Genomic DNA, 25,803 nt, shown 5'->3' with positions numbered 1-25,803 from the left:
GGAGATCTGCTTGCGCTAATTTTTGCCCCCGGGATAAGCACGCATTCCCTCGGCGCCGGAGGGGCATCAGCAACATCAGGAATTGGGACCGTCGGTGTCCAAGTTTCGGTCACCGGCGCCTTCTCTCTGCGCCACTTTTTCAGCACAGGAACCTACTCCTCCGACACCGAAGGGGCCCTCATGGTTTTTTTTTTTTCTCGGCGCCTGGGAAGAAGAGTTGGCTTTCTCCTTTCCCTTGGATGGAGGCTGTTGGCTTGGTGGGGGCTACTGGCTTGGCTAAGGTGGCTGATTACCGGGAAGCTGAATCCTCAAAGACGCCATTTCTGTGCAAACGACGAGACAAAAATATAGTCGACGTTTGGATAGACCATGCTAGAATAAGAAAAGGCGGCGAACCAAGGGTTTACCTTCATCGCTTAGGTGAAAAAACTCATGAACGGCGTTAAGATTAGTAGGGTCTGGAAGTTCAAGAATCAACCCAGTCTGTCGAAGGTTGGCCTCGGTCAAGAGGGTGTCAATGTGTCAATCACTCGTCGAAAACTAAAAGGCCTCCTTAACCCTCGCCAACCTATTTCCAGCAAGCTTCGGCCGATCGTGGCTAACTGCAGATAAAAGAACTGTATGTGTTAAAAAAAAAAGAGAAGTAGGGGGAGGAGAAGAGAAGTTAAAACTCTCACCCATATTCTCAAACGATGCTTGCACCTTCCTTCCGCGGGGAAAGCGGTCGTCAAGATGGAAGTTAAAAGGCCCTCGTATCATAAAAAACATGGGTTTCCACCCGTACGACGATGAGGGTATACCCAGTATTAGCTTGCCAAATCTGGGCTGAGATATCTCATGCCCACTCAAAAAGTACCACCCTTCGCACTTTGCGATGTGGCATAACCTATACATAAACCTAAACTCGTCCAGCGACAGATCTATATCAAATCGTTGGCTCCACAAAATTCAGGCGCCGGCGAAACAATACCAAAAATTCGGCGCCAACTAAGCAGGGGAGATGCCATAGAAATGGCAATAGTCCTTTACAAAGGGATGGACCGGTAGGGTCATCCCCGCCGTGACAGCCCTAGTATAAACGGGGAGGTATCCGGTCGGAGGCATGCTAGTCCTAAAATGCATATCCAGAAATAGGTATTTGAACCATCTCCCATCAATGTAGCCTTCTTTGACAGCCCGGATGATATCTTTGTTCCAGACCCTCGACGCCACAACATCGGCCGTAAAAAATGGCCTGTCCGGGTCTCCGCTTGTAGCAGCCAGGGGGCGTCCACCAATGAAGCAGCGACCCCACAAACGCTGCCGCCTGTGAAAGGCCTCCTACTAACTTCTTCGTCAATCATTTGGCAGACGCTGTCATAATCATCACTACAGTCGTCGCTTGGACCGGCCACATGTTCCTCAACTTCCCGTAATAATGAGTCGCAGTCCGACGAGGAAGATGATCATGAAATCTCTGCCACAGAAGGGGAGTATGGTCGTACAATAGACGGTTCCTCTCGACAAGTGTTTTTTGGGGCCATTATTCTGATAATAAAAAAGACAAGGAGCTAAGTCAAAATCCTAAGTCGAGAGGAAGGAGAAAACGGTGACCACTCTAAGCGACGACCATTCTAGACAACGACTGCTGAAATGCCTCAACATAACGTCGACCATTCATACATAAATGGTAACGACGAACGCTCGTGACAACCAGGGTTCATCAGAACCCAGAAGCCAGAGACTTACATTCAACCAGAAATCAGAAAAAAACTATCCTACGTGGGTCAAATAAAGCATGGTAAGTTACTATCCTCTACATTTCGCATATCAGCACATACATAGGATTCACTGGGAAAGCCAGTAAAATCATCCAGCAATGCAAATAAGCAATGATTAAAGCTTACCAATGAGTCGGAGTCTGGGCGAAGTTTGGAAACCAAGTAGCTTCACGATGCACCAAAGGAAGCAAGGAGCGCAAGTCAGAAATTCACGAGGAGAAATTTAGGCAGAGCAACGGCAGTTTTAAAAGTTTGGGGAAGAATGGCTTCAGTTCGAAGAATATTTAAAGGAAAATAGGCCCTCGACCCCTGACCGTCAAATGAAGCTCATGAAAATCCAACGGCAGGGGCAGTTTTCCTAGATCGAATGACAGCAAAATGAAGGCGAGAAGATGAAGGGATACAATCCGATGGCTCATATTCATCTTTTCAAAATAAAGCCTTACCTCAGCATGGGGAAGCGACCGACGCGACGGTTACGTTCCTCGAGGAAATCAGAAGCATCCAAGCCATCATTGCAGATGAAGGCTCGGGGCCAGGTTCCCACACCCAAAGCACAAAGGTACGACCGAACCTAAGCTCAAATCTGTCCAAAAGAAACCCTCGACCTAGGGGGTAGCTGTTGTGTGGGAAAATGTGGATGACGCGTGGAAAAACAACAGTGTGACACGTGGCCTTGCTTTTCCTCAAAAGGCAACAACCCTCGACGGTGGGGACTCCCTTTCCTTCTGCTGCAGAGGAAGCCCAACTTTAGACGCCGACTCCTCATAACGACGAAGTTCGTACCGTCGACCTTACGACGGAAATCTTTCGGGAGGAAATCAATTGCCAAGAAAGATAAGGCTGAGCAAATAAAGACAGCGAGAGGAATGCCCCAAGAGGGGAAAGCCTGACATCGCAAGTTGTGTGTAGAAATGGGAGATGTCTACAGTACAGACATTAATTGCAAACCCTTAAACCGCCCTACGGGGGACAGAAAAGGGTTACAGGTACGCACAGAGCCGTAATGGGAGACTAATTGGTTGAGTGAACAGTTCACAAAAGTGATTAGTGGGCTACGGTCTGGGCCTAGAAAGGCAGACCACTTGAGTGCTTCTGCCACAAAAGAAACCCACTCGACGAAGGAAGCTCGGCTATAAAAGGGGCAAAGCCTCCTACAGGAAGGAGGTTTGTTTTTCCTGAGAGAAAAGAACGAGAGAGCAACAATTGATGTAAATTGTATCAATCTCAAAAAGAATATAAAACTACAATGGATGTAGCTCTTCATTAACAGAGTGAACCACTATAAATTTCTTGTGTTCTTCTACTTTAAGCATATTTTTCTTATATTGCTCACCACTCAAAAAATCCCACAAACACTTCACTCCATAAACTAAGTATACAGTCAATACCAAGCCGGTAATCCAATGGGATAACGAGAGGTGACCCGGCCTATTTCTGTTGACGAGTTTTCACCGTCAACACTTGCCTTTTCAGGTATCACTTTTTTTGTTGTTGTTGTTGTTTTTTTTTTTTTTTCCCTCCAGGCTTTTTGGTATGTAGGCTGTGGCACTCGGCCTTTTTGGTATGTAGGCTGTATCTGTGATATGTATCAAGATCCAATGCCCTTCGTGGTATCGGTTTCTTTGTGAATGTGCCACTACTTGCCTGTATGGCATGTAATTATAAGCTTTCTGGTCTTGTGCATTTGTAAATTAGGATGTTTCATTAGTTGTTAGTTGGTGTCTAGTGTATTTTTCTTTTATTAATGCCACCAGTACCTTTCACAGATATTACTTGTACTGGTTACCACACGTTGATTTGGAACTGTATGTGTTCACCATGTTATTAATCTTGCCCAGGTGGTAATGCTGATTATGCAATGGATATGCACCAGAAAGAACAACTTCACGACAATAGCATGTCAATGATGCAATCTCAGCATTTCTCCGTAGGTCTTAGATCATTTTTCTTTTTTAATTACCTGTCCTTGTTATCTTATGAGTTTACTCTTAATACTTCCATGTTTCAATACCCAGATGGTGAGGTCTGCTGGATTCAATCTCAGAGCAACATATTCATCTCATCGACCTCAGCAGCAACAGCAACATGTTCCATCAGTCAGCAGTAGTGGTGTGTCCTTCACACCTGGAAACAATCAGGACATGCTGCACGTACATGGCTCTGATATGTTTCCATCTTCACATTCATCTTATCATTCCCAGGTATGATCATCTGGTGTAGTTAATAGTTCTTTTGCTTATCTGATTCGGTGGTTTCAAATGGAAACATGAGAGTCTGTTTCATTTTTGCAAATCTAAGTTGTGGTTAATTAGAGATTGTGAAAAGCAAACTAGTTTGTGTACCAAGAAAAAAAAAAGAGCCAACACCTGGAAACGTGGAAATAATTGAAAGATCCAAATACAAAGAAAAAACCTTCCATTACTCTCTTGTGCAGCATGCCTAAAGACGAAGCCCAGTTATATGCGGCAAATGAACTGTAAGCACTTCCCACTTACTATTTCTAAGCACTTTCTATATGCACGTTGTCTACTCAAAATCTATTATGTAACCAAATCGACTGAATGTTTTACTAACTGCCTTGACTGACATCTTCAATTGCAGTTATAACAGAGGCTGGTTTTATCACAAAGAACACCGCTTGTGGTTTATTAGGGTCCCCAACATGGAGCCACTAGTCAAAACAAACACCTATGAGAGAGGATCCTATCACTGTTTTGATCCAAACACATTTGAAACAATCCGCAAGGTTAGGAATACAAATCTTATTCTGTCCATTACTATTTATTTGTCTCCATTTTATTTTAGCAATTAAGAATTATCATTATATTTTTATTTTGGCAATGAGTTTTCTTTCTTTGGGTAGTCGGCTGAAGTTGTCTGTGATATGTATCAAGATCCAATGCCCTTCGTGGTATCGGTTTCTTTGTGAATGTGCCACTACTTGCCTGTATGGCATGTAATTATAAGCTTTCTGGTCTTGTGCATTTGTAAATTAGGATGTTTCATTAGTTGTTAGTTGGTGTCTAGTGTATTTTTCTTTTATTAATGCCACCAGTACCTTTCACAGATATTACCTGTACTGGTTACCACACGTTGATTTGGAACTGTATGTGTTCACCATGTTATTAATCTTGCCCAGGTGGTAATGCTGATTATGCAATGGATATGCACCAAAAAGAACAACTTCACGACAATAGCATGTCAATGATGCAATCTCAGCATTTCTCCGTAGGTCTTAGATCGTTTTTCTTTTTTAATTACCTGTCCTTGTTATCTTATGAGTTTACTCTTAATACTTCCATGTTTCAATACCCAGATGGGGAGGTCTGCTGGATTCAATCTCGGAGCAACATATTCATCTCATCGACCTCAGCAGCAACAGCAACATGCTCCATCAGTCAGCAGTAGTGGTGTGTCCTTCACACCTGGAAACAATCAGGATCTGCTGCACGTACATGGCTCTGATATGTTTCCATCTTCACATTCATCTTATCATTCCCAGGTATGATCATCTGGTGTTGCAAATAGTTCTTTTTCTTATCTGATTCGGTGGTTTCAAATGGAAACATGAGAGTCTGTTTCATTTTTGCAAATCTAAGTTGTGGTTAATTAGAGATTGTGAAAAGCAAACTAGTTTGTGTACCAAGAAAAAAAAAAAAAGGAGAGCCAACACCTGGAAACGTGGAAATAATTGAAAGATCCAAATACAAAGAAAAAAGTGTGTATTTTTAAAGTAACTCCCTGTAGATATATATATATTTTTTGTATTTTCTTAATGGAAATTCATTGCGACTTATCTACATGCGTGTATGCATTCTGTTGTTTAGACTAGTGGACCTCCTGGGATTGGATTACGACCTCTAAACTCCCCGAGCACTGTTTCTGGCATGGGATCATATGACCAGCTTATCCAGCAATATCAACAACATCAGAACCAGTCCCAGTTTCGCCTGCAACAAATGTCAGCTGTCAATCAGTCATTTAAGGATCAGGGAATGAAATCCATGCAGGCAGCTCAATCTGCCCCAGACCGATACGGCTTACTTGGTTTGTTAAGCGTGATAAGGATGAGTGATCCTGATCTGACATCTCTTGCGCTTGGAATTGATCTGACAACTCTAGGATTAAATTTGAATTCAACAGAAAATCTTCACAAGACTTTTGGTTCACCTTGGTCAGATGAGCCAGCTAAGGGTGATCCAGAATTCAATGTGCCACAATGTTATTTTGCCAAACAACCACCAGCATTACACGTATGTGTTCCATTTTGTTAACCAGATTTTGTAGTTCGATCAAGCAGAGTATTTATAGTTTGTTCATCATGCTTATAGTTCCCTCTTTGCTGAATTTCTTAATGGTGGCTGCAGCAAGGATACTTTACTAAGTTTTCGGTGGAAACATTGTTCTATATCTTCTACAGGTGCTTCTCTCTCTTGAATCTCTCTGTTTTGTAATGTCTCTTTTAAGATGCTTAAAAACCTTCCATTACTCTCTTGTGCAGCATGCCTAAAGACGAAGCCCAGTTATATGCCGCAAATGAACTGTAAGCACTTCCCACTTACTATTTCTAAGCACTTTCTATATGCACGTTTTCTACTCAAAATCTATTATGTAACCAAGTGGACTGAATGTTTTACTAACTGCCTTGACTGACATCGTCAATTGCAGTTATAACAGAAGTTGGTTTTATCACAAAGAACACCGCTTGTGGTTTATTAGGGTCCCCAACATGGAGCCACTAGTCAAAACAAACACCTATGAGAGAGGATCCTATCACTGTTTTGATCCAAACACATTTGAAACAATCCGCAAGGTTAGGAATACAAATCTTATTCTGTCCATTACTATTTATTTGTCTCCATTTTATTTTAGCAATTAAGAATTATCATTATATTTTTATTTTGGCAATGAGTTTTCTTTCTTTGGGTAGTCGGCTGAAGTAAACTTCGATCGCAGGATAATTTTGTGCTTCATTATGAGATGTTGGAAAAGAAACCAGCTCTACCTCAACATTAACATGTGTCTTTTTTTCTTTATTTTGATAGTGGATCACTTTCTTACAGGTTAAATAGTGGAGATGACTTTTTTCTTGAAACATTTTGTCAAGATGGAAGGATTTACTTCACCATTTCACTTAGTTAGACGTTTTGGATACTTTGATATCTCCAACTATTCCTCTATTTTCTTTAGTTGTTTTGAATGTTAAGGTTTTGGACATTGTATGAATAATATTGTAAACGTAATTTTATTATCAACTTGGTAGATACTGATAATAATTGATACGTAAAATATTTTTATGTTTTAATTTGAATGTTCCTATTTAGATATAAGATGTTGCTCGGAATCACCATCTATTTGAATGAATTCAAAAGAATATAAATAATAATTTTAAAAAGCTACAAGAGTATAAACATGACAAGGAAAAAAAGCTATTAATCTGTATCGTAGCCATGTTAAATAGCTGTAAGAGGTTGAAAATAACTTGTCTTAAACGCTATAATACCTCAATTCTATAGCGCTTTCAATAACTCTTTTAGAACGTTATGTTTTCTTACGACTTCTAATAGCGTCCGATGTCCTAGCGCTCCACAAAATGCTATTGATAGTGACTAATAGCGTTTTTGGTCAGCTACTAATGTTGATATTTCTTGTAGTGACCAATGGAGACATGTACTTGTTTTAATTTATTTTCTTAGTAATTTGGTGTGATGATTCCTGAAATGTGGAATACGGATTTAAAGATCTAACAAGTGGTATCAGAGTGGTCATCACATTAAATTATTGAAAGAATTTTTATCTCCAATATCTCTGGCTGAATATCATGTTTATTGATTCATATGATTTTTCTTTTGTCTATGGAATTTTAGATATGCTTTATTTTGTTAAGAAAAGCATGTATATAGATAATCATATGAATTATTGGTGATTGATTTCGATCAAAATTTGTTGAATAATTTTCAGATTAATTGTTATTCACAAAATTGATTATCTGAAAATTTTAGAATTAGGAAATTTGGTAAAGGATTTATTAAAGAAGTTTTCTTTTCTCTCGGGTGTTTCTGGAAAAAAAAATTTTCTTCTTTCTTTTTCTCTTCTTCGGGTTGAAGATTGTGGCCGGTGGTAGTCTTGGCCACCGGCGCTGAGCAAACAAGGGCGCGGCCATTAGGCCGCGCCGACAGGCAAGCCGCGGCCTATGGGGGCGGTGGGATGAAGACTAGTGGCGGCCACGGCCGCCGCATAAAAAAAAGGGAACTTCTTCATGGCCGGCGGCCACATCTACCGCCGCCGGCACTATGGATGACCAGACGCAATCCTCTGGCTGCGCCGGTGACAGAACAGTCACGGTGTGCCACCGCGGCAATGTACAGTGGCGGCCTGTGCTTCAGTGAAGGGCCGCAGGTAACCTGCGGCCATAAAGGAAAACTTTGGGTTTATTTTATTTTATTTGATTATTATTGCACTTAATTGTCTTGTATTTTGAAATAAATTGATTAAAATAATATTGTTTCCAAAGTAACCTCTGTTGTGGATGTTAATTTATTTTAGAGTATAAAGATGTGTGTACCTGTTATTTATGCGAATAATGATCGGCCTAAAGGAAGGTTATTATTTGGCAGAATAATGAGTATACCTGTGATAATAAATATATGACAATTATAAGGTATTTCATGTGAATAAAAGTCGGCCAAAAGGAAGGCTATTGTTTGATAGGATTTATTGTCAATATTTGATTACTGCACGGAGAGTACAACTTACAAGCTGATATTTCTCGTCCAAAGACTAAATATCAGTGTTGTGCTAGGTATCTTGAAATGGGCCTACCACCTTGCTTCGAGTTATTTGTTTGTCATGTATGCACTATATGGTTTGATTATGCTTATGTATGACATGAATGTTGATTATTAGTATATTTTTTTTTTGTTTTCTATTTAGTTTTTGCTACTGCTATGAATGTTTCTACTCAAGTTAACGCAATCTCAATGCTGAATGGGATGAATTTTAAAGTTTGGAAAGAGAACGTGGAAATCATTCTCGGATGTATGGATTTAGACCTTGCACTCAGGACAGGGCTAAAGGAGATCGTAGACTTTAAGAAATTAATCACCTGTCCAGAATCTTGAGCATACTTGGGTTTTATTATTTTTATTTTGAAATAAAGTTTTTTTCAATATTCAATTATTTTTATATATTTAATTAGATTTTAGTGGCTTTAATTAATTCTTAATACATCACGTCAGAAATCCGTTAAAATTATAGACAGACTTGGATGGAAGGGGCACTTTGAATCACTTTCTATATATAAGGAGATGTTTTAAACTGTTTTGTAAAATTTGGGAGAATTTTGAAACATAATGCATACTTCGAGGGCATTTATGAAAATAATTTCAAAAAAAAAAAAAAGGCCAAGGTCGTCTATTTTGATAAACGACATACACCATCTAAACAGACATCATGTCTATTACACAAGATTAAAAATGTCGTATATTTCTAGAAAACGGATTTGTCAATCTAGTTAATGAAAAACAATATTGAACTTAGATTACGGCGTCGTTTTGCTTTGGAAAAGAAACGACATGTTTTGTTGTTAGCATGAACAAATGCCTTTTATATATATATATATATAGGAATTGTCTCTCGTCAGGCACTTGAAAAGTGCCTGACCAGTCAGGTGTTTGTATAATCATGTATAAATTGTGTATATTTATACGTAAATTATGTATATTTACATGTAAAGTCACGTATATTTAACATGAAATACAATAAATCAGTCAATATACATATTTTCATGCTATGCGTTCACTAATTGCTATAAAAAAAACATGTTTTGAGGATTAATATACATTGTCATTTCTTATAACTTAACATACATGATTTATATGTAAATATACACGATTTACATGTTAATATACACGATCGCACAATTATACAAGTGTCATGTAAATATACACAATTTACGTGTGAATATACACAACTTACTGTAAATATACATACTTTATACAAAAATATACAAGTGCCGTTCTGATCAGGCATTTTCTAAGTGCCTGACCAGAGACCTTTGCCTCTATATATATATATATATATATATATATATATTCAAATGAGATGTCGTATATAGTTTCTAGTGAACTAATAACTGAGGACTTCTTGTCTGTTTAATAAGTAAATTTTTTATTATTGTTTATTATTATGACAAAAATGAAGAAGTTCTTTTCCTTTTTAAGAACTTTTCTTTTTCTTTTCTTTTCATAAAAATTATAGATGATTTTATGAGAAGGGAGATCTCAGAATGATGTTATCCGATTTTCTTTATGCTCCAAACATTAAATTTTTGTGTGGCCAATTGCCAAGGTAGACGAAATCCATGTTTTTCGAGAAAGGGAAGATATCAAGAAAGAAGAAATACAAAAAAATAAATAAATAAAAATAAAAGTATTTTAAAAGATAGAGTAAGTGAATGAGAATGGTAATGAACAAGGATCAATGGAAATGCTTTGGCAATAAACAACATTCTTCAACGAAACGAAAACCTATTTGATGACACTCTAATGCTTCAACAACGCAAGAAGCGAGAGAAGAAGAGAAGCTCCAACGACGGCTAATAATAGTACTACTGGGTGGCAAAAATGGTGGTTGTGGTTGTTTGTGACTGCTCCTGGAGCTTTAGACGGGCTGCTTGCGACCGCCCAAAAAAATTGATTTTAAGCTCGACTTCTAAATCCATCCGTCCGAAATTTTCAGGCGGGCGCCCGAGCCCGAGAAGGCTCATGGACGGGCCACAAGCCTGGTTTTGGCTGCCCGAGCCCGCCAGAATGGCCTGAAAAAAAATATATTTTTTATTATATTTTTAATTTTTATAATATTGTATATATATTATATATAATATATATACAATATTATAAAAATTAAAAATATAATAAAAAATATATTTTTTATTATATTTTTAATTTTTATAATATTGTATATATATTATATATAATATATATACAATATTATAAAAATTAAAAATATAATAAAAAATATATTTTTTATTATATTTTTAATTTTTATAATATTGTATATATATTATATATAATATACTATTATTTAGTAATTGTATTTGTATATAAATAATTATTAAATTATTTTGTGTTAAAATTATATAAAAATTAAAATCAACATTCAACACACATTAGGATATTGTGATAGTTTTTAAAAAAATTGTGAGAGAGATTTGAGAGATTGAGAAATTGACAGAGATTGAGAAATTGACAGAGATTGAGAGAAATTGAGAGAGATTGAGAGAGATTGAGAGAGTTTGGGTGAGAAAAATGTGTGGGGGATGGGAATATTTATAAGAAAATTTTTGGATTGAAAAATTGATTTTTTTCCCCCAAATTAGGATCTAATGGTCATTTTTGGTCTCAACGGGTCGGATTCGGGCCGAAAAACAGGCAACGGTAAAAATAAAAAATAAAAAATAAAAAGAACCGTTGAAGTCGGACTTTTCAGGCAGTGGGTCGGATCGAGCGCCAAAGGTCAAAAAATATCCATTGATCGGGCTTCGGACAGTTCGGGCCAGAGGGAAAAAAATTCTGGCAGTCAACGGTCAGAGACTTTCTTTTGACGGCGGGTTTTGGCGATTCCGACCATTCTCGGGCAGCCCGAGCCCAAACCCAAAGACTTGCTAGGACGGGCGACCTTATGAGCCTGCCCGTCGAACCTGAAAAATTCAGGCTTTGGGCAAGCTCACCGGCCCAAAATTCCAGCACTATTTGTGACCATTGTGGTCATGAAAAACGTGGTCGGTTCACAGCGCCGCGAAATATTTTGACACGCCACGGTAATATATATTGTACAATATGTATTCATATTGATATATAAAATAAAATAAAATAAAAATGAGATTTTAGTCCCTAACACTTATGTAGCCTAAACTTTTCGGATATTAAAATTTGTCTCTAAACTTTTAATTTGGACAGTTGATGTATCTAACTTGTTTAACTGTTGCAGCGTGTAGCTTATTTTATTAGTTTTGTTCTGAATTGTGAGGGTGAAAACTAAGGTACTGATAGATTTGTGTTAGGGTTGGATTAAATATTAAAAATTTTAGTCGAACGTGTTTAAGACTCATGTATTCTAATATAGTTTTTGACTTAAGAGTATTAATTAAAAATAAAGGGTAAAAATTTAACACTCATATTTTAAGTAGTATTTATCTCTTTTTTTAATAAATAAGGACAGCCAAAAGCTTAAAAAGTTCGGAAAAAAAATACAAATATTCTTTTAACGATGGAAAGTCTTTTTAAAAAGGATGCGACATGTCATTTTCTGATTTGTAAACGTATTTTATGATAAACGACATAGCATTATGTTTGGCATAAAATGATGTGTCATTTGTATTTGAAAGAAGAAATGTCGTAAGAAACGAATTGCACGTCGTTTTACAGTTAGTAGAGATTAACGTCGTTTATCATTGGAAGAACATCTTTATAAGTACACAGTTATTTTGAATCAAAAGTTGGGACTCCAGCATGTACTAGTCCTATAAATATTGTTTTTCTTCTTTTGGTGAAAAATCCTACAAATATGGTTGAATTATAGCAAGTATTACTACTTCTTTTCGTTAGAAAAAAAAAGTTTATGTAACATGCCATTATATTATTATCATATATCATAAAAATATTTACGCACTAATTAAGCTCCAGAGATCATCAGCAATTTTTTGTTTTTGCAAAAAATAAAAAATATATAAAAGGGGAAAAAAAAAAGCAAGAGTATGAATTTTATTACCGATAATCAAGCGCTCAATAAGTAGTACACCAAAATACTCACATTATAGTTGTAGATATATCAAGTAATAAACCTGACATCCGTATCTCAGCCAAGCCAAAACAATACAGAGATACACATAGATACAACTACAACAAACTCCTAAAAATAGTATGTAAATAGGCAAACGTACCCATAATAAAGAATACAAAAAACAACAATTTCATTCGTATAATGTTCATCACAAAAAAAAAATAAAAGCCTTTGAATCAATTTTGTTTAATTAAGAAGAGCGACGAGAGAGATTAATACAAATGAACATATCAAAGCCCCAGAGACCAAGGGAGAAATCCCAGCTCCGGTTTGTAAACCCGGTGTCGGCGGGGTAGCGAGATCCTGAGCCGTGATTTTGGTCATGCAATGGAATAATGTGAGTGCAGCAGCCATGAGAACTAGAATTTTGCTAGCTGCTGATGTACCAAAACTTGCCATTCTTTTTTTTTTTTTTTTTTTTTTTTTTTCTTTGGTGGAATTTGGAAACTTATGAAGAAGAGAACTATGTGACTAGTGTTGAAATATTGTTGTGTTTGTGCTTTTGTTTGTACTAGTGAATGAGTATTTATAAGGGTCCTTTGGCTTGGTGTTGGATGTGAGGCTTTGTATAATTAGGGGACGTTTGTTTACTATATTCGTCCATGATTCTGAATCATGATTTATGGTTCTCTACAGTATTTTTTCTCACAAAAAATACACGTAAAATGAGAATGATTCTGAATCATGATCCTGAATACATAAACCAAACGTCCTTTTAGTGTTTTCTTTCCAATTGGTTAGAAATTGTACTATGTAAAATAGTTGCTCTAATTCCCGGCTTGCCTTTTTGGTTACGGCTAGTGGGATCCCTTGAACAAAGGGAAGAGATTGGCTTGGGCTGTCAAAGTGGGAGCCACAAAATTTTCTAAGGTGATGGATCAGGGCTCTAATAACATAAAGTCTCATGATTGGTCACATAAACATGTAGCATTTCGAACTTGGACTTGTGGCAGGAAACCATTGGATGAAATGATTGAAGTTTGCCATTTTATGGTGTACCACACTGTAGTAAATCTTTTTCACTAACCTTAAGAGAATTATATAGGTGGGAAATCATTTTTTGATATTAACCTTTTGGAAAAACACACAAGTTTATTGGTTCCCATCAATCAAATGTTGTTGAAATCAAATTTCATAATATTTTTTTTGAAGGGACTGAGTACCCTATAATGCGGGAAAGTCTCTCTTACTTGGAGAAGAAAAAAAGGAACAACTTTGTACAGCTAGATGATTATTATTTTTTTGATATTAACCATTTGGAAAAACACACAAGTTTATTGGTTCCCATCAATCAAATGTTGTTGAAATCAAATTTCATAATATTTTTTTGAAGGGACTGAGTACCCTATAACGCGGGAAAGTCTTTCATAATATTATTAATATTATTAATATTATTAATATTGTTAATATTATTAATATTATTAATATTGTTAATATTGTTAATAGTATTAATATTGTTAATATTATTATTATTATTGGAATGTACCATAACTTTCACGTTGAAATGCTCATTGGAAATAATCAAAATTGCTGACCTTATTACCTAACAAGGAATGTATTTGTTATTATTATTGTTATTCTTATTGTTATTATTATTGTTATTATTATTGTTATTATTATTGTTATTCTTATTGTTATTCTTATTGTTATTCTTATTGTTGTTATTATTGTTGTTCTTATTGTTGTTCTTATTGTTGTTCTTATTGTTCTTACTATTGTTCTTACTATTGTTCTTACTATTGTTCTTACTATTTTTTTATTGTTCTTACTATTGTTGTTATTATTGTTCTTACTATTGTTCTTACTATTGTTCTTACTATTGTTGTTACTATTGTTATTACTATTGTTTTATTGTTCTTACTATTGTTGTTACTATTGTTGTTACTATTGTTCTTACTATTCTTATTACTATTGTTATTACTATTACTATTGTTATTACTATTGTTATACTATTCTTATTACTATTGTTATTACTATTGTTATACTATTCTTATTACTATTGTTATTACTATAGTTATACTATTGTTATTACTATTCTTATTACTATTCTTATATTATTAGTATTATTAGTATTATTATTATTATTATTAGTACTATTATTATTATTATTAGTATTAGTATTATTATTATTGTTATTCTTATTCTTATTCTTATTCTTATTATTATTATTCTTATTATTATTATTATTATTATTATTATTATTATTATTATTATTATAATTATTATTATTATTATTCTAATTATTGTTGTTGTTGTTGTATTATTATTGTTGTTGTTGTTGTTGTAAACGTCCAAAACGCGGATGAGGCTACAGTCTATCCTAGCTACTTTTTGGATATACCATCTAATTCAATTTCAGCAGTTGAAGAATGAGGAAAAACGATATAATCGGTTAATGTTTTTTCACCGTTTGTTTGTTTTTTTTTTTTTTTTTTTTTTTTTTTTCCCTTTTTTTTTTTTTTTTTTTTTTTTTTTTTTTTTTTTTTGCCAATGGGTGAGATTGTTTCTGTTTAGGTCAATTTTGTTTCTCATTTCTCATTATATCCGTGTTTTTATACGTCTCAAAAAATGGGGTTAAATCACAAAATAAATCTGTCAAAAACAGTCAGCCACCTGTCAATAACTTTAGCTGTCTGAACAGTCATTCAAGCTGCCGCGGAGATGCCACTCAGCATTTCAAAAATCTACACTGATTCCAATATTAAATCAACACCAAATCGTGAGATCTTACTCAGATTAGCAAAAGAGAAAGTCAATCTCCACCTAAATTTGCTCCCTTTTACTGGACTTAAAGTACAGCCTATGCACGTCCAAAGAAGGAGCCTATACATACAGCCTGTGAACGTCCAAGGAAGGAGGAGACACATATTCACGCACCCTAGAGCACGCCTACACCATTTTCATGCATTCCTTGGCGCTTTCTACAGCATTTTTCATACTCTTCAGTATTTTTATATCATTCTACCGACATTACCATTGTAATCTTCATCAATATTTACAGTAGAAGATCTGAATATTCTACAGTAGATGTACCCTAGGTTATCAGGAAAATCATTATAAATTTGTGTGTCCCGCTCTCTTTATTTTTCCTGTCTATTTATTTTGTCCGCGATCACGATACTAACGCTCAAATCATCCAAATTCAGTCATTGGCTTTTAACGAATTTAATTGTAGATTTCATCCTCTACAGTTTCTTTCTATTTGTTAAGGGTAAAATTAGCACCAAGATCACAGCCATACACTTGTACAGCATTTGGAGAAGTAGATCGACTAAAATCGACTGGTCGTAGAATCGACTCAAGAGACAGCATCAATTGGAGAGGAGCGATGACAAGAGGCCCGTATAGGCTACCACGGTTGAATCAAGAAAAAATGTTCCTAAGAAGCCACAAAATCTAATCCAGCCAAATCTGGTATTAAAGGCACAAATCCGATCAAAATTGAAGAAGAAAGCCATAGAAAAGCAAATAAGGAAACAAAGAATAGGAAAGTCAATTAAAGAAAGAGAAAACTATCATTCTCCAATTGACAGCACATCACCTCAACGGAAAAAAAAAAACTAGTGTTGGGGCTCTTTTGGAGAGGGCCTGTCGACGTGGATGGTGCGAAACTCGTGGTCTGATCATATCGTATAAATAGCGGTTAAGATTGCGAATTGGACATCTCATTGATCTCATTATAATCCCACACAGCACGTTTTGCACATTTACTCCCTGTCTCTCTTGATTCTCTCTCTAAATTCCCTCATCCCTTCTCTCTCATTCTTCTTCGTCATTGTAATTGTACTTTTTATACCATATAGTGAAACTCTGAAGACTACAGTAGATTTAGTTCTTATATTGAAAGTAAACCACTATAAATCCGCGTGTTCATTTATTTTTTCGTACTTTATGTTCTCATTCTAGCGCTCTATCGACTCAAATAAACTCCAATCGACTCACCAACGCGATCGATACCCGAGAACAGTCATTGGTCCTCTAAATAAATTTAATTGTAAAATCTGAACTCTATACTATTACATGTTTGAAATTTGAATTGTATAATGCATATAACTTTTGGAATGTACCATAACTTTCACGTTGAAATGCTCATTGGAAATAATCAAAATTGCTGACCTTATTACCTAACAAGGAATGTATTTTTTACCTGATTTTCTAATAGGGACACGAGACCTCAATAGAAGATGACTTTGGAAGAAAGATATGCGAAGCATTTGATTGGATCAGTCTTTTCATAACTGACTAGTGACCAAAACCAATGGTGGGCTATTGGGCTGAGTATTTTGTGAGGAAAGTGAGGTGGTGGCTTTGCTCTTTCACGTGAGTTACAAACGTTGAAATAAGGTAAGCTGCTTGTTGGTGAAGACCCCACAATGGTTAATTAAGCTTAAGCTGCTAGTCTGCTATTGCATAATAAGGGCGTAGTTTCTTGCACACACACACACACACACACAAAAAAGCATAGTTTTGCATACAAGAAGTTAGTTGACAAGTTCCCATCATAACTTTCCAGCAAAAAAAAAAAAAAAAAAAAGGCTCCCATTAATCATTATAACTTGGGATTTTTCTTCCCATCCCTTTCGGCCTTTTTGTGGGGAGAGTTATGAGAAAATTGTTGAAATTATCAGTATAGATTTAGATTTTTATCCTGTAGTCTTAATTAATATTATTTTAATTAATATAGTTACTTGACAAAAAAAGATATTAATTAAGAATGATGAATAAAAGTTCATATTCATGCACTTTAAAAAATATTTGTTTCCTTTCTTCATTTGTTATATCTAAGGGAAAAAAAAAAAGCCCTTCTATAGTAGGATCTCCTATCAATAGCGTACATTTTGACCGTTTGATATTGTCAAAATCAAATCAAAATAAAAAGTATGCAAAACAGTCAATTTTCCTTTCTAAAAAATACATTCAATTTCGGATATAAGATCTGATGGCTAAAAAACATAGACTTGCTGATCTCCTATCAATAGCGTACATTTTGACCGTTTGATCTTGTCAAAATCAAATCAAAATAAGTATGCAAAAAAACAGTCAATTTTCCTTTCTAAAAAATACATTCAATTTCGGATATAAGATCTGATGGCTAAAAAACATAGACTTGCTGATCTCCTATCAATAGCGTACATTTTGACCGTTTGATATTGTAAGAAGAAGTTTCTCTAATAGGTCTTGAAAACATAAACTATTAAAGAGTTCATGTTTTTACCGATCATATAATCTGTATCAGAAACTGTTTGTTCTGCATATTTTTCAGTCTAATATGTTTTGAACAAATTTAATAGTCAAAAATTGGACCCACTGATAGGATAGAAAAACTCCCAAAAAAAAAGCAAAAGAAATAAAGAAATAAAGAAAGATAGAAAAAAAGAAAAACTTTCTTCTCTACAATTAATGTCTTTAAACTTGACCAGATTGAGCTTGAGGAATGTCATAAAGAATAAGTTTGGTTTTGTAGAACTTGACAATTAATGACTAGATTAGATTGAGACTTTTATGCTAGTGCATTAAAGTTTAAAATAACTGTTCATACTCCATCAATCATTTTAAATTTCTTGTTTTTCATTCGCTATTTTATGCTCTAAAAGAGATTAAATCTTGATATGGGAAATTGCATATTAACTATCCAAGAGAATAAAAATAAAATAAAATCTTGATGGGCATCAAAATTAGATTCATATTTATTGGCTATGTCTGCTGGTTTAAGACATTTCAACCTATCATTCATGGAAAACCAAGTAGACTATTGATGTTATCTAACTAACTTCATTTCAATGGTTACTATTCTTCTTCTTATTGTTGTTGTCAATCCCTATGCAAATTAAACATGTCATTATTATGGCTGTCTTTATGAGTACAATTAATCTTTTGGCAAAAATTCCTCAACAACCAAACCTAACAGTAAATTGGGTCCAATAAATACCTCTTGTATGTTTATTATAGCTCATCACAATATGCAATTACACCATATAAGTACATAAATAAGATAAGGTATAACAAAAGAAAATTTGTGTTAATTGTTAAAACATTGGCCATAGAGAAATCATAAAATAAAGGAATCTAAAGCAATATCTTTGGTCGATCTTGTCCTAATAATTTGTGTCTAGAAAGGGTTTTAAATTCCTCAAACTATGCAAAGCCACACGTCTAAAAATCTACTCCTAACTAAAAATAACTTATTTCCTTGTAAAAATGTAAAAATGTAAAAATGTAAAAAAAAAAAAAAAAAAAGGTTTTATATTCCTTCATCTCCAAGGAAGTCAGTTGACATTCATAATGGACATTAAGAAAATATCCTTTGTTGCCATTGTCGCCGCGGCTTCTATGAGCTCGGTCTTGGCGGCCGACAAGGTATTGGCTCCGGCCCTGGCCCTTCAAGTGGTGCCTCTGCCACTTTGCCTGTAGTTGGTTCCTTGGTTGGTGCCTCGATTATGTCTTTCTTTGCCTATTACTTGCATTAATATCAGAGAAGTTGAAAAATTGAGGGAAAAAAAAATGAGTGAGAGAGAGTTGAAAAGTGGAGAATAATTAGTGCCTTTCTTTTGTTCTAATTTGGTGAGTGAAGAATGATGCATTTTCTACTTCTGGTTATGCATTGAATTATTGTTGTTGGAATTAATCCTACCTTTTGTTCTTTATATATTTTCGGTTGTTAATTAGGAGGTAATAAAAGGAGTGTGGACTGCACTATCATATTATATCATAAAGGAAGAAAGTGCAATGTTATGATTTGTGTGGATCCATACGATTGCGTAACATTATGATTCATAAGGTTAGCTTAATATAAAGGAAAACTGGTGCTATTATTACACTTGATCTTTCTTTCTTTTCTCTGCTCCTTTATTTCTTGGATTTGATTTTTTAACGTGGAAAAGTTTTATTAGACAAATAAGATAATTAAAAATAAACTTGAATTGAAAAAAAAAAAAAAAGATAAGAGTTTATTAGTCTAATAAGATCAGAAAAATAAACTACTAATAATTTTTTTATTTTTCAACCATCAAAAATTGACATGGCGACGTCCCACTTGCAACGCTTTCCTACTTCTGCTGAATATAAGATCGTCAAAGTCACCTCCTAGTGCTTGGAATTTTTTAAGCTAAAATGACAATTTTACCCTTCATTTATTTGTCATGCGAATCTCACTTGCACACTTTAATTTTAATTCTAGGAGATTTTTGCCATAAAATTAGATCAAGTGCCAAAATTTTCTTATTTAAAATTGAGAATCATGTACCGCCATATTATCTTAAAAGAATAACATAGAATGAATATACAACAACTTATGTACAACATAATATATTCACAGGACATTTAGTTTATGTATTCAGAATCATAATTCAAAATCATTCTCGTTTTACGTGTATTTTTTGTGAGAGAAAACACTGTAGAGAATTATGAATTATGATTCAAAATTATGGACGAATATAAGAAACTAACGTCCTAAAAATTCTTAACAAAAACAACAGAAGTGTCTAATATAGGTAAAACTTATTGTCAACGAAATTGAAAATGTCAAAAGTAGTGTTCGTGATGTGTGTTTAACGAAAACAAATAATCCTTGGACGTGCTTACCATACTACTTGGAACTTGAACAACCCCCAAAAGGGAATCTAAAGAAGCGTTGAAGAGTATCCAAGGCTTCTTGGATCCGATTCATGTCACCTTTATCTGCAAGATGTACCATTTTAACGTAATGTTGTTACTAGAGTTTGAGAAGTTAATTAAAAAATAAATAAATAAATAAATAAAACACCTGATATAAAGGGTGGAACCAACCACCGAGTGTTGCAGTTAGATGTAATAGAGGATGATGGGTTGTGGTCACACGTTCGAGTGCAGAGTTACTCCAATCGAGTTCTTGGGATTATTGTCTCCACATATCCTTAACACATTCAGTTCGAGTGCAGAGTTACTCCAATCGAGTTCTTGGGATTATTGTCTCCACATATCCTTAACACATTCAGTGAGGTTAGGTGACGCACTCCTCATCTGAGGATGAAGGGAGGGGCCAGGGCCTTTTAAGTATATGCTAAGGCTAGTTGCCCTTTCCGGAACTAAAACAAGATTGGCATGGTCGTATACAGTATTCAAGAAAGTTAAACATGTCTGACTCAATCTTGTGAACTAAAAAAAATAATAGAAAACAACACCACCACTATTTGCTGTCCAATAGTAAAAAAGTAAATTCTGGGATGTTCTTATTTGTACTGTTCTGGAAAATAAGTTCCATTCATCTCAGTGAAACAAAATGGGAAAAAAAAAATTATAATTCCATTTCCACTAGAGCCAATTTTCAATTACAAGCTGCAATACATGTTATTTCCAATCAAAAAGCACTCCAGGTGACGCACAGTTTATGTTAAAAAGACTGAAACAAGATACACCATTTTCTTTTCCCACTCTTGCTCATAAATTATTGCACAACCCTTCTTCAAAAATCAGGATCCTCCATTGAACTTCTGAGCAGACATGAGGCTCTTTGTCAACCAGATAGCCGTCTCTCTAGACGAAACCACTTCTTCCCCGAACGGTTTTAGCACACCAGCAAGCTCATCAAGCTTGTCCTGCTTAAGAAGCCGTGCGCAAAGCTCAAGCAGGGACTCTAGAGCGTCGGCTCTTTGCTGACTCGGATTCTCCCACATGCCCTTGGCTCCATCAATACCTAGAGCAGATAGTGTACTTAGTAACGAGATCTCACTGCGTGACAAGTTAATTGCTTGACCTTCATTTTTCTCCGCTTGTGCAGAACTTTCTGTTTCTACCTTTCCACTTGGGTCATCTTTACAAGGAACACTAACATTATTGCTTTCGGATGATGTATAGTCGATGTGAGCACCTTCCATGCATTCGATGGAAGTTTCCTTCTCCATGCAACATTGAGGTTCCACATCGGATTTAGCTGATGACGAACACTTATCATCGGGTGCTACAACTTTATCCGTACTTTCTGCGCTTAATTTTTCCAGTTCTTTGCAGTTTTCTTCCTCTTCCTTACCACCCTGCTCTCCTTTTGTTCCAGCTTCTTCCTGACCCTCTTGATTGAAATACATCTTCCCATCTTCTACATTCACTGTTTTGATATCAACCTCTGGCAACTGCTGAAGATATTTTGCAGCCGTCACAGCAGGTTCTTCCTGCTCTTCATGTGGAGAGTATGGAGTGCTTTCTGATGTAACCTCGATGTCAGACTCGGTGCTTTCCTTATGAGACATGCTCCGAACATCGGCTTGCTTACATCCATTCGAAACGGATGCTTCAGAATCAGCTGGTCCATCTTTAGATCCATCAGTGGCACTAGATAATTCGGTTGTACAGCTAGTAGGATCAACCCTCTTGGTTTCAAGCTTGTCTTCAGCTCTGGCTGTGGATACTGGTTGTTTGTCATCATTTGGCGTGTTTCTAGGCGTCACATCAGTATTCCCCTCCAACGGATGAACCCTTTCAACCGGATTAACCATAGCAGCCTCTTTTTCTCTGCTGTGTTTACCATTGCTTGCTTTCCTAGGCGGCGTTTTTCTTGTTTTGTCCTTTGAGTTGTTTAGCGGGTAAACTGGAAGAAAAACAGAAGACGCATTGCAACATTGAAGGAGGTAGGGCTGTAAATGTGGATGCCTCAACAGCTCTGCAGCCTGAATTTATCAAATGAAGAAGGAATAAGAACAGCAAAACGGTGGAATTAATCTAATATATGCCCGCAGTCGCTTGAACTCACTGTTGGTCTATGCTCTGGACTCTTCCTGAGCATGCTCTTAATAATTTGTTTCCTGTAAAATTCGAAGCCATCTCGTCAATTATAATGTGTCAGATTTGTTATGGATGATGAAATGTGTAGTTAACAAGCAAGAAGCATAAAATAATCAATTGGAGCATCGCATTTGAAGGAGATACTCACAATGTGGAGGAATACACAATTGGAAGGGGCGAAATCGAGGATCTGTTTATCTTATTGATAAGCCCAGCCATATCCTGTTAACCAATTTATGAAATATTTACTCGTTAAGACAAGTTCATGAGCATTGCAATAGTATTAATGCCATACAAACAGCTCTTGGTTGAAGTTGAACTTACAGGAGCTCTAAATGCAGGTTGATGTGCGGCGATTTCAAACATACAGCAACCTGGATACCGGGAGGAAAAGAAAGGTTATTACTAATCAGCATAAGAACATTATTCTGTAACAAGAAATCAGAGCCATGGAATTCTAAAAGCCTTACCAAGAGACCATATATCAGATTTATAGCCATAGGGTATGTCAGCAAGGAGCTCAGGACACATATAGTTCGGAGTTCCAACAACCTACGTCAAACACAAAAAGTCATCACCCTTCAGGAACCAAATAATAATAATACTAACAATGGAACGAGAGCTTGTTTACTAAGATAAATTTATTCATCAGTTCTGTAGGAAAATAAAAATACGAAACATGTTTAAGCTCATACCGAAGAAGCAAGGTCTTCTGTGTTAAGTAGTTTTGCAAGTCCAAAGTCACCTGTTAATCCCATGAAAGATAAACAGTGGTTAGAAACTGAAACTTCGGAGCCAACCTGTAATGAAAATAAAAACAAAAATCCTCTATAGAAACTATACTATCTCGATACCAAGACGGATGTCGTTGTCTTTTGTAAGGAATATGTTGGAGCACTGCAAACAAAATGAATCTTAAATTAGTATTTAGTAAATCACCATTAACAGGATTCATTCACTGAAAATGAGTGTAATTTTTCACTACCTTAAGATCTCTGTGAAGAACTCGGTTAGAATGCAAGTAATCCACAGCCAGCAACAATTGAGCCAGCCATTTGCAGAGTTTCTAAATGCAAAAACAGAATAACATCGGACGCTTACTAACCTTACTTACATTAGATGAAAGAGGACTTTAAATTAAGTTCATGAAATCTTACTGATTACCTCCTCTGGGAAAAATGTTCCTCTGGCCTTCTTTATCATCTCGGCCCTGTAAGACAAATTAGCTTTCCCTAGTTAAGTTATTATTCATGGACAATGTTATAATTACTCTGAATATCTTATTTTCTTACTTACATGTCTCCTCCTTCACAATAGCCAGTGACAATGCATATACAGTCCCCCTACAAAACATAGACGAGCAACAATCCACAGCATGAAAAATTTTATCACGAACATCATGAATGCCCACGCATCAAATTTCTGAAGATTCTGTCAAAACTGAGATGACCATTTTGTCCAAACTTTTGTAGCTTTATAAATTTATATTTTAGTTTCATAATGTGTCATGGAACTGTGTTTTCGTGAAATTTATCATTTCACAACATAAAAACATGCATCTATGAGGTCAAAAACCGCTTGAAGAGCTGTAGAATTGTGAAATAAAGATTATAAACCTTCTTCAAGACACTTAAAAACCACATGTTTTTACCTTGTCTACCCAAGCATCTTTATAATCCACAATATAAGGGTTATCCAACTTTGCAATTAACTCCATCTGCAGGGGCAGCAAAGTTCAACGAATTGTCAGTGTATGATTAGAAAATGAGGTAATTTCTTAGATATATAACGTTTCAGTTTCATGTCAACTAAGTATCATCATTAAAAAAATTTTCTTTTTTTAATGCTATCAATCACATTCTGAATTGACAGTGGTTGCTGGGGTACACTGAAATTAAAATGGAGAAACTTTAATAACCCCACGATAAACCTTAAAAGTCCAATTATCCAATTCACACACTAGACTAGCTCTTTTCTTTCTTTCTTTCTTTTTCCAGCTGACTCAAAAATCTGCAATAGCAAATCCAAGAGTTCTTAAAATAAAAAATTAAAAAAAAAGGATGAAGCTGACTCCAAAATCTGCAAAAGCAAATCCAAAGAGGAAGTTTCAGCAAAGTGACCTCTTGGTGTGCCGTACGTTTGAACTTCTCTGTTTGCTTAGCCAAGCGAATCTTCTTCAGCACATACCTAACAAAACATGCCAAATCAAACAATGAAATTAAAAAAAAAAAAAAAAAAAAAAAAAAAAAAAAAAAGGGAAGAACAACCCTCTCTCCTTGAGTTCTTTCTCGTGAATTTTTATACCCAACATGTGAATTGCGGCAATAAAGGTATTTATTCTAACCAACAAATAATTCATCCTGAATGTTGTTCACGGGTTTCAAAACTCATCTGGGCATTTCATATTTACACTGAAAAATGCCTCAAACGCTGTAAAAATTTACTTGGGATACTAAAAAACTGCATAATTAAAAACAAAAACACAGAATTGCAAAAACCCAGAAAGTGCAAATGAGGATATTTTTTTTTCTCTTACTTCTTTTTCTCAATCTTGTGGAGAACAAGAAAAGCTGCTCCGAAAGCCCCTCTTCCAATCTGCTCAACAACCTCATAATCCTCCATCTTTGACACCATTTCACCATTATCAGACTCCATTACGAGCTAAAACCTTCAAAACCCAGATTTCATATAAGTCCACCAAAAGCTTAATTTTGACCAAAAACCTCGAGAAAATGGAGAGAAAATTAGTGGGTACATACCAAATTTTCCAGATAACCAACTACCAAGTTGCTGCAATGTTAGGAAAAAGGTTGACTCTTTGAGAGAGATGAAGCAACAAAAACACAAGAGGGATCTTATAAGTAAGAAATGGAGTAAAAGCTGCATTCCACAATTATGTCATCACACTGCAACTTGTGAAGATAGAGAGAGAGAGAGAGAAATTAAAAAGGTGGGAAGGACAAACTCGAGTGAAGCAAACCTTGCACTAATATGATAATAAAAAGAACTTGATGACTTTGCTTACCCAAAAGAAAATGGCAAAGGAGTCCAGTAGAGACCCAGAGAGAGAGAGAGAGAGGTAAGAAAGGACACGCTCAAGTAGTATATATATTATTTGATTAGCAAAAAAAAAAAAAAATAGTATATATATTATTTACCAAAAAGTAGTACATATATTAGTTAAATATTCAGCAAATATGTATATAACATGTATATTTATTAATTATTTTTACTATCCGATATACATATATTTTAATTAAATAAAAAATAGTAACTAGTGAAATAGTAGGATACAATTTGTGACCGTAACATTATTATTTAATCATCTTAAAATGTTATATTCTATTATCTTATATGAATTTTATATAATTCCTACCCATCATAAAATTATACTCTAATATTTTTACTAAGTTCTCTTAAATTAGTTTTTTAATCTAATATGAAT

At 35.2% G+C, this 25,803-nt stretch overlaps 2 protein-coding genes across 2 annotated transcripts; one reads left to right on the top strand and one right to left on the bottom strand.

Annotated features, from left to right (window-relative positions):
- Positions 1-4,890: 4,890 nt before the first annotated feature.
- LOC21399052 (probable NOT transcription complex subunit VIP2) lies at positions 4,891-6,794 on the top strand. The gene is made up of 7 exons (XM_024171475.1): positions 4,891-4,991; positions 5,080-5,265; positions 5,591-6,016; positions 6,131-6,183; positions 6,265-6,306; positions 6,432-6,576; positions 6,720-6,794. The coding sequence occupies exons 1-7, from the start codon at positions 4,923-4,925 to the stop codon at positions 6,777-6,779; spliced, it is 981 nt and encodes a 326-aa protein (XP_024027243.1). The 5' UTR covers positions 4,891-4,922; the 3' UTR covers positions 6,780-6,794.
- A 14,071-nt stretch (positions 6,795-20,865) lies between these two features.
- On the bottom strand, positions 20,866-25,412 carry LOC21399051 (serine/threonine-protein kinase Nek6). The gene is made up of 15 exons (XM_024171476.1): positions 25,384-25,412; positions 25,118-25,174; positions 24,895-25,026; positions 24,479-24,545; positions 24,010-24,075; positions 23,655-23,701; positions 23,523-23,568; positions 23,344-23,424; positions 23,213-23,255; positions 23,054-23,103; positions 22,829-22,910; positions 22,683-22,732; positions 22,507-22,580; positions 22,327-22,378; positions 20,866-22,243 (listed from the first exon to the last, which is right to left on the bottom strand). The coding sequence occupies exons 3-15, from the start codon at positions 25,011-25,013 to the stop codon at positions 21,053-21,055; spliced, it is 1,968 nt and encodes a 655-aa protein (XP_024027244.1). The 5' UTR covers positions 25,014-25,026; positions 25,118-25,174; positions 25,384-25,412; the 3' UTR covers positions 20,866-21,052.
- Between the last annotated feature and the right edge of the window lie 391 nt (positions 25,413-25,803).

Source organism: Morus notabilis, unplaced genomic scaffold (genome assembly GCF_000414095.1).
Source record: "Morus notabilis unplaced genomic scaffold, ASM41409v2 Scaffold174, whole genome shotgun sequence".
NCBI classification, from domain to species: domain Eukaryota; kingdom Viridiplantae; phylum Streptophyta; class Magnoliopsida; order Rosales; family Moraceae; genus Morus; species Morus notabilis.
The sequence above is the reverse complement of the archived record's forward strand: the minus strand, read 5'-3'. Positions and strand labels throughout refer to the sequence as shown.